Below are 12,634 nucleotides of genomic sequence, written 5' to 3'. Positions count from 1 at the left end.
GTTAAACTAAAATTTAAAATATATCTGAAACATATATATTTTAATAGGAAATATATCATGAATTTTATTGTACAAACGTTTTTTTTTTCAAATGAGAACCATTTTACTGTAATTTAATAAGCAAATGATTTTTTTGAAAATATTTACTTATCTATATCAATATTCGTAAAAAAGTTAAATATCTGAAAAACTTCTAGTTATAGAATTTTAATTTGATATTATTATTTTGCTTAATAATTTACAATTAAAAACGGTGGTTTTCATTTGAAAAAAAAAAGTTCTTATCAATACAGAACACACCATAAATGATATAAAAAAATTAAAATATCTGAATATACAGGATTTTAAGTATAGTCATATAAGTATACTTACTTAAAAATTTCCAAAAATCATAATTTGAATAAGTTTATTATTAAAGAAAAAAATGTGAATGAACATATTTGGAGAATCAGCCTGTATATATATATATATATAGTCGTTGCGTATTAACTTTAATTTTTCAACAAGTATCGTGTTTATATTTAGCAAAATTGAAAGTTTGTTCTATAATTACATCATTAGTGTTTATTAAGAATTAAAGACAATAACAAGTTATCTTTATTGAAAATACAATCCTTAGTTGTTTGAATGTATGACGAAAAAATAAAGAAAATGTCTGTATTTAAATCAATAATAGTTTAATCTTATTATTTATTATGCTATGGAATACATTTTTTTATAGCTATAAAATGTATTTAAATATCGTGTATGCAGTATATATGTATACTTTTTATTTTATTTGAGTAGGTATACTTAATTATATACAACTTTTTACTTCTAATCATTTATAATTACAAGAAAAGACTTAATACCATGAGTGAGAAGGATTTTAGCTTTACAACGAGATTTTTTAATTATTAAAAGATTTTAAGGTATATTATAAAAGTGATTGTGCAGTACACTGTAAAGAACGAACAAACCAAGACTACGCTTAACTTAAAATGATTATGATTCTTTAGTGCAATTTATATATATATAGGTATCAATCGTGATCTTAAAATATGACTTCATAAATAGTAATTATAATAAAATCATTTTAAATTATAATGTGAACATTTAGGGTAATAATATTTGAATACAGTACAACTTAATTAACAATTAAAAATGTGTATCAAAAATAGCATGACCCCCATCTCCATAGGCTATTCACTATTGGCAACCACTTATAAAATATTTGAACGTACTATACATAATAATATATTAGTAGGCACCGTATTTGTATTAAATCAATCGAGTTTATATATTTACCTACCAGTAAAAAATGTTTATAATGGTTTAGTTATAAATTTAAAATGTAGATCCCATGACGCCAATGACGTAATCACGTACCAATTAAAATATCGTAATATAAAGCTAGATTAAAGTTTATGTATTTATAAGTGGTGTATCATTGTATTATTAAAATTATTGATGAGAAATTTTACTATAGTATGTATAAAAAAAGTTGTGTTCATCAGATTAACAAAATAATACCTACTATTTTAATTATATTAGAAAAATATCTTTAATTTCAAATATTAAAACTCACAAACATAGTAAATCAATATATGAAAAAACTTTTAGCTTCTTATCTTTAAAATATAATAATATGACGTAACAAAAGTTTAAGACAATAATATTTAGAATATAAAGATATATTATATCGTTTTTTTACATCAAAAATATTATTTTTAAATAAACAATTTAAGGACAAAAGGTAGTAAATTATATTAATGATAATTTAATAGTTGAAAAACATTTTAAACGCCTTTATCGGGTATGATACTATGGTTACAGAGACATAAAACTAATCTCTGGGACATCCGTATAGGAAAAGAGACAATGGTTTGGGTAGTTGGGCTGACTTTAGATTCTGGGCGCGAAAGCAAAAATTTATTATCATTTACAACTATACAACAATTATACAATTGCATGTACTGTTGTCTGTTTTTAATGCTTTTTAGGTCAATAAAGATAGGTACCTATTTCATCAGTTTCTACACGTGGTGTTTCTATATATCGTTAATTAAAGACATAACATAGATAGTATAGGTATTCAAAGAATATCAGAATTGAATAAATTTCAGGGATTTTTCCGTAGAATAACTCTACCTAAAAGTAAAAAATAACATTATAAAAATGTCCTAAAATATTTGAGTATAAATTTACCGTGTAAATTGTAAAAAACATTCTTAAGAAGTATTTTTGGTTATTGATAAATGATAATAACCACCACTTTCGAATCGAATATCATAATATATTTAAATATTAAACGTCAATACCGCCATAAAGGTCTTCTCGAGAAAATACATGATTTTTATTGAATTTTAATTCAATTGAATTTATCAATCATTTTATGACTATAAAAACTATTTACTATTAAGTATTAACTAAAACCGCAGAGTTATAAAACGAAGTAAAAGGATTTATATAATAATTGGATCTATAATGTTGTTTGCCTTCGTCCGTAAATTCAGTATTACCAATGTTTTGTGTAATAACTTAAATAATAAAATAACTAATAGGTATATTACAATAATATATTAGTTATAATACGAGTATAACAGTAAAAAGTATTTATCTACTATATATTTTATCATAACAAAAATCAAAGATTTGTTGATAAATTATACGATCAAATGTTTACACACTTGCCCACGTGTGCTCACTCATTAGTTGTTTATATAAGAAATTTCATTATATTAATGTAATGAGTATAATAATGTAATAATGTAATAACGCAGTTATGTATCTTATATGAATCGTTTTAATACCAATAATTTATTATTTGTAATTCAAATACTCCATAAGACCATAAATAAAAAAGATTTTATACACTATTATAGATATCTGATACAATATTGCATTATTAACTGTTGCATTAGTATAGTGGGAACAATTATCAGCAAACAAAGATAATTTATTACCTTTACTATTATGGTTGTCACAAATCAAACACAAATTTAGATTGAATATTTTATTCTAATATCTAAACAAAATAATTTACAATCTTTGTTTAATTATTATTGATTGCACGTAGATATTATTACTCTTATTCATTTTTTATTTTTATTAATTTTGATCATAGCCGTAACATCAATATTAAACTTAAACACAATTGACACCATTGTTAATCACAGAAGCTTCTGTGCTTCCGTTATTTTTTGGCCTAAAATTTCAGAATGTTTAGTGTAGATAAGAATGCTGTATCCATATAAATTTCGATGGCCGTAAATAACATAAATAAAATAATATAATAAATTATTATTATATTGTTGGATTAGTTTGAGATACGGCAGTCGTTGAACGGGTTACTCAAACAATTCAAACCACTTGTATTTTAACTATACCTACCTACTTTATTATTATAATGAAATATTTTATATTTATCAAAAAATTAGATATCAATATGTAACAGTTATCATAGTTATTATTCGTAATTATTATAAGCATAACATACTTTAAAAATTAAATTTAAAAAAAACACATCTCAATAATACCTATTTATAATTATATTACAAATTTACAATGTCCATCATTAAATAATTGTACACAATATTAGTTTGATTAACTCGACGTACATTTTTGCTATTAATAAATTACATTAGAACTATTACTTTGATAATAATTAATAGGTATCAATTTCACTTGATTAAAGGTTTGTCTTGTCTTAATCAAAATCATTGAATGGTTAATTAATTATATTGCAACAAAATAGTTTAGTGAGATCAAAATGACCTATTAGTTTGGTATTGTTGCCCCGTTCACCTTAGATTAAACCTTGTGAATTTTGTTATTACATCAAAGTTCTTATCTCAAATATAATTATGTAGGTAATTTAGTAGGTATATTTAGGCATATACACCAACAGTATTACAGTAACCACAGTAGATACATCATATACATTATGTATATATTGCAGTATACCTACGTGCTTATAGTAATGAATATAATATAGATAAACATTAAATATTATGCATATTGCATATTATAGTATACTTATTACATTTTAACGCTATCTAAGTTTTAATGCACATTATATACATTAAATATATTAGTTAATATTTATAATTGTAGAAATAGTAAATAGGTATGTAACAATACATGTTACATATTGAATAAATATAAATATTCCAAAAAAGTTGTAAATTACTAAATTATACTAGGTACAGTATAATAGTATATACCTAGTGGCTAGTTATATTCAAGGATACCCATGTACTGTTTAAAGTACAGGAGGAAAGACAATAAACTGCAGAAAAATCAATTTTGCTTTTGAGTATTTCTTAGTATAGTATACTAAACACTAGAGTATAGCATATAGAATTCTATGGATCTGTGCACTTTGTATTTTAGATTCTGAACGGAGCGATGAATGTATTGATTCTACAATGATGTGTGTATTTTTTTATTTTTTTGTTTGTCATCACGTTTTGGAGTATTAATAGTGCTTTGATTTTTGACTTCAGCCCATCTTTGAAAAGGAAATTGAATTGTAGTTTTCAAAAGCGTCAGGAAAAACCCTGAAAAAGTAACGGAAAAACGGGAATTTCTACGCATAACCACTTTTTGACAAAATCGATTTTTGAATTTTTTGAATTATTGTAAATACTTGAAATTTCCACCAAATATTTATATTAATGTTTATATTAGCGTTATCTATTTACTATTAAATTTTCAAAATATTTTGACTTTTTTTAAACTATTTATAGGCCATTGAAATTTACAATTTCTCTAAATTTTTTTTTCTTGAAATGCCGATAAAAAAATTTTGCTTTCCAAAAAATCTTTAAAAACTAATACAAGGTTTATTATAAATTGTTCTTATTTTAGTAAAAAAGAATTTTAATTTATATTTATTTTTTTTAAACATGATTCTATACACAGTTAAATTTTACATAAAAATTTAATTATCATAAATTCTATAATTTATAAAATAAGATCCAATTTTCTAGGTTTTTTAGCTAATTTGTTTATTATTTCCATTGTGTCGATAGATATAATTTGAGAGCCAAGGTAAGGACGTGGTAGATTATATCCATGATATCGAATGGTAATTATTGTAATTTTAAACCGTGGTTAGATTAAGATAAACGTAAAAAAACCTAACGAATTGTAGCTAGATATTTTAAAAGTATTCCTATGTAAATTCAACAGATAATAACCTGGAAACATGTATTTATGATCTACTGGCTATCTTTAAGTTCTTACGATCGTTATACCGTCGAGGGCCGACGAATAATATTATGTCAGATTTAAACACGAGACATGTTGTATATAATTTGTGTATTGCACGGGCTAATGTAAAATGTAACTGTTGATAACGATAAGTTATTAAATAATAAAAAAAACATGACAAACAATTTTGACTTATAACTCTAAAAAAAGACCTTCAATAGTTGTCAAATAACTTTTGTATTTTTGAGATAATATTTGCATATTAGATGAGGTGGGTTGTACCTTGTTGAGGGTGGGAACGATCGTACAGGTTCATAATTAAATATAAATAATTTAGAATTTATTTATTTAAGGGGCAATATCCGATCTTTTTTTTTTTATTAAATCATTGAAATGCGTATACCTAAAGTTAAAACATGACTTAAGATGAAACTAAAAAATATTAAAAAAAATATTTGTTCATTTTTTTGGCTATAAATACAGTTCAAAAATTGAAATTTCGCATTTTGAGTTCCTTCCTACTAGTCTGAGTTTTGTAGTTAGGAGTCTGTAACTTTGAATATATCATATTGACATATTGCCTAGAATACTGTCGTTGGCTGTTTCTTTGTTGATGATTATTTTTAAAGGTTATTTGGGTTCAAACTTACCTCTTAGTGGTAAAATGGTTTTTCTTAAATATTTTTTTTAATAATCAAAATACGAAAAAAAAATCAACGTTGGTATATAGGTATTACTATTATGAATCAGTTTATTTTTTCAGATCAAAAATATTTTAACTATTGAGTAATTTGGAAAGGAACTAAGATTTGGTTTATTCAATTTTGTTGGCTCCTCCCCTAATACCCAACGCATGCACGCAATTTATCGTATTCCACTGTTAGCGCTGCTTAGCGGCGGCGGCAAAGCGCAACGGCGCGCTGGCTGCTAGTCGGTTGTTGGTTGTCGACGCAGATGCGACGTAATATATAGCCTATAGGCCTACGGCGACAGAAAAACACTCTTTATTCTGCGCTATGAGTGCCTGCAATCGACAATTGGTCTCATCTCCCGTGTTAAAAAATTACGGTGTATTGTACTAACCCTTTTAGGAAAGTGATTATTAATTTTAGTTTTTTGATATGAATATAGCCATGACTAAATAAATAAATGTAATCATCGGTAGAATTATCAAAGTACCAACAAGATGAATTTTCCTATTCAAAGAGGGGCTGAAGTCAAAAATCGGAGCATTATTACTACTCCAAAACGTGATGACAGACACAAAAATTAATAAAAAAAAAAAACACATCTTTGTAAAATCAATACATTCATCACTCCGTTCAGAATCTAAAAATGATTACCTATCTAAAACTAGTAGAAAGCTGGTTTTTGGCAAAAACTACCGTTTTTTTCTATAATATTATTAAAAACAAATATATTATATATTATATTATTATATACATTTTATATCTATAGGGCTTATTTATATGCATATGCGAATACATATTTCCCCTTTGACATAAAATATCCGACTAATTATCTAGATACCTATATTTACATTTAAAAAAAAATAATAATTAAGTATTAGTAAAATACATATTTTGGTTTCATAAATATTAAATACATATAAATCCGATCCCTAGTTATAACTTATAAGATTTCTAAAATTACCACGCCTGATTGAGAATTGAAACCATGTCCGTAACTTCTTTTAGCCCAACCACCATCACCTATCACTGTGATGTAAGGAGTTCCTTTATATAAATTTCCTTTTTGTATGGCAATTTTTTTTTCCTGCTCTCCATTTTTTTTCAACATTTCTGAAATTTGTTGTTCCCACACCTATAATTGAATAATGGTAAATTAAATTACCATAAATCACTATTACCTTTAGCTTTGGAATAACAAGGTTTAATTATCTTTTATATGTTTATCTACCTTTCCTATAATAACTTCATGTCGTTTAAATTTTTTAAACGATGGTGATGGACAGTCCATAACTGCGAGTAAATCTTCAATCTGACGATGTCCAATACCGATTGATAATGCTCCCCAAACTAACGCATTATTGACATTATCTACAGATGATTCTCTGTCTGATGTGACAATTTGATGACGGTCACAAACATGGCATTTGAAATAAAGTTTAAATCCTACACCATTTTGTACTTCTTTGATTAGTACAAATCGTCCCATAGTACATTTACTACCATGTTTACCCAGTTCCATCATTTGTTTCATAAAATGTTCTATGTCTACTACTCGGCGCCCTGATAATGTAGGTTCATTAGATTTTACGTACTCAACATTCAAATTTGGTAATGTAGATTCATCTAATCCCGAATGGTCTGATAGTTGTAAGTAGTCATTATCATCGTTATTGACACTATCATAAAAACATTGAATATTTCTGTATAAATATATTGTATTATATTATATACATAAATAAATATATTATATAATATATATTATATATTAATATATTTATATACATATATTATACAAAAAATTATAGATAAAAAATGTGGGCAAGTGGGTACCACCATACCACACTGTTCACACGGTAGGTGTCTGAGTAAATGTATAAAATACGAAAAAAGTATAATTATACATGAAAAACGATTCTAAGCGAAGATGGTCAGTCAGTCTAGGATATTTTTAAATACAGTAATTATATCACATAATAATGATTATAACCTTCTATTGAGTTTTTAATGTTTTTGTCCAAGCAAATTTTTTTTCGCATAATTTATGGAAAAAAAAAATAACAAGCCTTTTTATAAATCCATAAATAGCTCAAAATGAGTCAAAATATTTGAAAGATTTTATCATGTACAGGGAATGCAATCTTAAAATGTTTGTGAAAATTTCGAGTATCTATGTTAATTCGTTTTTGAGTTAGGTAATACAAAAAAATTATTCAATTTTGTCGAAAATTCGAAATCTGGTGTTGCGTCATAATTCTTATTTACAAAACTGAATTACTATTTACTTTTAATAATTTTACTTGAAATTAGTATATACCTATATATTATATATAATATGAGTGGTATCCATTTGCCCATATTTTTATGCTTACGTTTCATTTGATTTTTGGATATCCATATCCTCTTCAAGATTATTGGTATTATCTTCATTATTTATTTTTTCAGTTTTTTTATACCTACTCAAAAGTAAATTTTGTATGCATTTCGACTTTGCACTTCTCTTTTTGCATTTACTTTGTTTCCCATGTTTTTTGTTTGCCATAATTTATCCAATAAAAGTAGATAGGTAATCAAATAAAACGTGTGCAGACATTGAAAGTAGAATAACAAATGACAAAATATGTACAATAGTATTACAAGCAATAAGCTAATATAATATTATGAATTGTACATTATCGATAAGATATTATTATACCTATACGATCATTCTATGTTTTGAATTTTTATTTATACATGTCGTGCGCCAGTATCAAAGTCAGATAATAATAACACGGTAATAAAATAGTATTTTTGTCGCGGAGATATATATTAATTATTAGAAATCCAGCGTGGTGGGAGTGGGGATTGTTCTGCCGACTGTCGCCGAGTCTCGCCGCCAGGTCCGTAGTAGTCAGAGTAGGGGTTACTACGCGATTCTAATTACTAGTAACGCGCTCCTACGGAATTATTTAATAACATAATCGAATTTATCCCCTTAAAGATTTTATTTTATCGGATTAACACTTAACACGGTTCGGTTGTACATAAAACAAAACGAATTGTATTCTCTCTAAATTCCCTTTGTACAATATTGATTATATAAGGTTTAGATACGTGTTATATTTTTAATACATTTCTTTAAATAATATTATCAATTTTTACAAATTGTATTATAATTTATAACTATTGACTACTAACCTGAAATTTAATTTTTCTGTTTATCATTTAAATATAATCAATATTTTTTTTATTTTAACTTAATATCTATAAATACTGTAGTCTGGCACGTATACAGGGGGGTTCACCCCCCCCCCCCCCCCCCGAATTAACTTTATAATTAATTGTATACGTGCCTGACTAGTGTATTTGTATGTTATTCTGTTTTATGAGATGTGAATGGAATATAATATATACTTAATGACGATATATAGTACTTAGTATAGTACATTCAATAAATTTAAATTTAAGCACGAAAAAATTTTAGCAGTCATGTAAATCATTTACTAAATAGATAGAAAACATAAGACAAATATGTAATGTATGTGTGCATTTTCCCAAAAAACAACACTTAATAAGGTCCTAAAGTTTATTATGTAAATTTATTTACAACGTTTTGACGAATTTCTCTGTGTAAGTACAATAGGTAGGTACATACTACCTTATACCTATTAGTATATTTGGGTCTATATATAATTCTGAGCTAATTAACCTTACCCAGATAACACCACGTGATTGGCTCAATACAGTATTCCAAAAATATGTTTATATAATTATATTTGTACCCCTACTATTATTTTATGATATGTACCTAATATTTTCTGAATGCTGTTATGTGGTTAATTTAATATTTTTAACTGCAAAATGTTGACTTCTTTATTATATAATTCAATGTATTTTTTTCAATTTAATAATTTTCCCAATGTTTTTATATGCGATTTTGATTTTACGTCAATTTTTTTTTTTAATCCACCTGTTATTTTTAAATTGTAATTACTTTGTGCTCAAACGCGTTTACGATTTTCAGGTAAATTGTTGAAAATATTATGTACAAATGTGTTATGTTCGAAAATAAGCGATGTAATAATGTATAATAGGTACATTTAATATCTATAGAAGATTCAATTTATTCTCGACAATCGACATGATGATTGATAAGTAAGTAATAAGTGATAACTACTTAAATTTTATAAGAACGTGCATAAAGTTATGCCAGTAAGCAGTTATTATGAACTTAATAAATCAAAAATATGCTCTTCAAATTTTGAAACAAAAATATCATAAAAGATCATAAATTACTTAAAAATAATAATTTCAATAAAAGGCTACGTGGGGCCCTGGATAATTATCTTACCTTTAAATTGTATAATAAGTCAGTTACTCAGTTCACTCTAATATCAAAACTAACAGCATAATATTGAAAATGGTGAATGAAAATTTGCTACGTCGCACGTGTGTAAGACGGAGACAACACAGCGGGTACTACGTCCTCTTAATGAAATAAATTCGAATCATACCTTACAATAAATCTAATAAAAAAAAATAGGCAAACTTAACAAAGATCAATACAGTATATACAGTATACACGTATAATAGTGATAATAATAATTAGATAAGTACTATCAGATGAGCGGAATAAGTAAGACTACAGGTTTAATACAATAATTCAAGTTCATACAAACATACTTTTACCAGTATTACCTAAATAACATCATCATATTATTTATAATGGAATATAAAAAATTAAAACAGGCTTTGATATTGTGTCTATTTTTGGATTCACATTCCAGTTCAAATTTACATATAATGTTATTTTATATTCCTAACAAAATAACCAGTTTATTTTAATCAATAAACTCATAATATTATAATAATATATAGGTACTATATATAGCTATGACATTTAAAGAATACCGAGAGTCCTAGTACCTAAATAAGCAACAGATCTCTAGATAACCGTGGTATAGAAAATATTATAAAATATCAACGGATGTACAGGTAAATACAAAATATTATGAGCTCATTTTAGTTTTAATTACCAAAAAGTATTATAATAGCGAATATTATTAATAGTTATTAATGTTTATCAATTATCATCAATTATTAATTGGTAGCTACTACCTATTATACATAATAAATCTTAAAGCAATTGAAAAATAATCTCACATTAAGGTCTTATGATTATGAATAATGACAAAGGAGTAAATTTTGAAGTTTGAAACTTCCAATTCATGATAAGGTGTGTTGTGAATCAATAAATATGTACAATATACATAAAAACATTAAAAAATCACTTTTTTATAGGGCTCACGAACCCGTTGACGGTTTATGAAATAAAACTAAATTTACGTCTAGGTATATATAATAAGAGTGTAGGGTGTTTGTAAAAATTCTACAAATATATAGTAGAATGTTCAAGGGACTGTCGCTCAATATTTTAAATCAATAATTATCTCCATAATCGGCATAATCTAAAAATTACAGGATCAATTAAAATTAAATCTAGTTCGAGGGTCCCAACTCCTCTGGTCTGCATAAGCCCTGGACATATACCCATAATCATAATAATGTCCTTGCGTAAATCGACACTGCTTCACATACATAATTAGGTGTGTTGCTAAAACAATATACGTGTATAAAAACATAGAAAAAGTAAATTTTTTTTTCTTACTTATGTCCCATGGTCCAAAAGTACGTGATTCCGGTTTTTTAAATATTTATAGGGGCCTCGAAAAACAGTTTTTTTGAAAATACTATATTATTCTAAAATATAAGTAATTGTGAGTATAATTATTTTTTAAAAAAATTAGATTTAGAATAACTACATTATTAAAAAAAAAAACTAGTCAAAAATTTAAAAAAATATATAAATTGTTATTGGTAAGATCACACTAAACGCAAAACTTTATTATAAGTATTTATAACCTAATAACATAACTATAGGTCTATTTTTATATATTCTATATAATATCTATACAAGTAGGTATAAACCATAAAATTAATCAATATCGCATATGCCATGTCCCATACTCCCATGTAAGCTTATAAATTATACATCGTGTACAAAATATATAGGCACAAAGTTGCAATAAAATACTATCAACATCATATTATTACAATATCATCATGTATTAGAGACCAGCGTCAAAGTCTCAGGAGAATTTCGATAATATGTTATGTATCTATTATTATTCTATATATACGTATTTATGATAAGTAATTACCTATTATTATTTGACATCAATGATTGGTCCAAGGGTCCGAACCCCTCAAGAATTTTTTTAAAATAGAAATATTTTAATGATGAATATAGTTTATTGACTATAAATGTTTAGTATTTATATTTAAAAAAAATGTTGGACCCTCGAAATTTCTTTTCAGTTGCAGCCTTTGCCCTAGGCACAATACCTTTAATTCCTATGCGCTGTCTAGTATTTAAATGGATATAAAAACTTATTTTTAAGAGAGGAAGTGTTGAATTTCGGTGTTAATCCTTTAAGAACAAAAAAAAAATAAAATCTAAACTTTTATATGATAATAATTTTAACAAATCTTAAAAACAATTCATTTTACTTCAAGTCTCCAAATATATAGAAAATTGAGTTGTTAAAAACCATAAAAAAAATAACTTATTTTACACAAATTTGAATAATTTTTTATCCCTCGTATTTAAGTATAAAACAAGACAATTATAATCAAAAAAATTGTTGCCACACATTTTATTTTTGTAGGTCCCAAAAATGACTCGTAGAGCTTAGGCACAGTGTCTATAG

General features: G+C 25.7%; 1 protein-coding gene across 2 annotated transcripts; it reads right to left on the bottom strand.

Annotated features, from left to right (window-relative positions):
* Positions 1 to 6,570: 6,570 nt before the first annotated feature.
* On the bottom strand, positions 6,571 to 8,615 carry LOC132932248 (uncharacterized). 2 transcript variants are annotated; one of them, XM_060998524.1, is made up of 4 exons: positions 8,258 to 8,615; positions 7,398 to 7,564; positions 7,117 to 7,331; positions 6,571 to 7,020 (listed from the first exon to the last, which is right to left on the bottom strand). In XM_060998524.1, exons 1-4 carry the CDS (start codon positions 8,425 to 8,427, stop codon positions 6,829 to 6,831), a joined length of 744 nt encoding a protein of 247 aa, XP_060854507.1. In that variant the 5' UTR covers positions 8,428 to 8,615; the 3' UTR covers positions 6,571 to 6,828. The 2 variants fall into 2 exon arrangements, with proteins under 2 accessions (XP_060854507.1, XP_060854506.1); XM_060998523.1 differs by having other exon boundaries at positions 6,574 to 7,020; positions 7,117 to 7,564.
* Positions 8,616 to 12,634: the final 4,019 nt, after the last annotated feature.

Source organism: Rhopalosiphum padi, chromosome 1, assembly GCF_020882245.1.
Source record: "Rhopalosiphum padi isolate XX-2018 chromosome 1, ASM2088224v1, whole genome shotgun sequence".
Lineage (NCBI taxonomy): Eukaryota > Metazoa > Arthropoda > Insecta > Hemiptera > Aphididae > Rhopalosiphum > Rhopalosiphum padi.
Note: the sequence above shows the minus strand (reverse complement) of the source record. Positions and strands in the feature narration are given on the sequence as shown.

Excerpts from the sequence above, each read along its gene's own strand:
- LOC132932248 (XM_060998523.1), bottom strand. The coding sequence starts at position 8,427 with ATGGCAAACAAAAAACATGGGAAACAAAGTAAATGCAAAAAGAGAAGT. Across the intron at positions 7,565-8,257 it reads ATCCAAAAATCAAATGAAAC|TGTCAATAACGATGATAATG; the intron begins GTAAGCATAAAA and ends TTTTTATGATAG. Across the intron at positions 7,021-7,116 it reads ATGAAGTTATTATAGGAAAG|GTGTGGGAACAACAAATTTC; the intron begins GTAGATAAACAT and ends ATTCAATTATAG.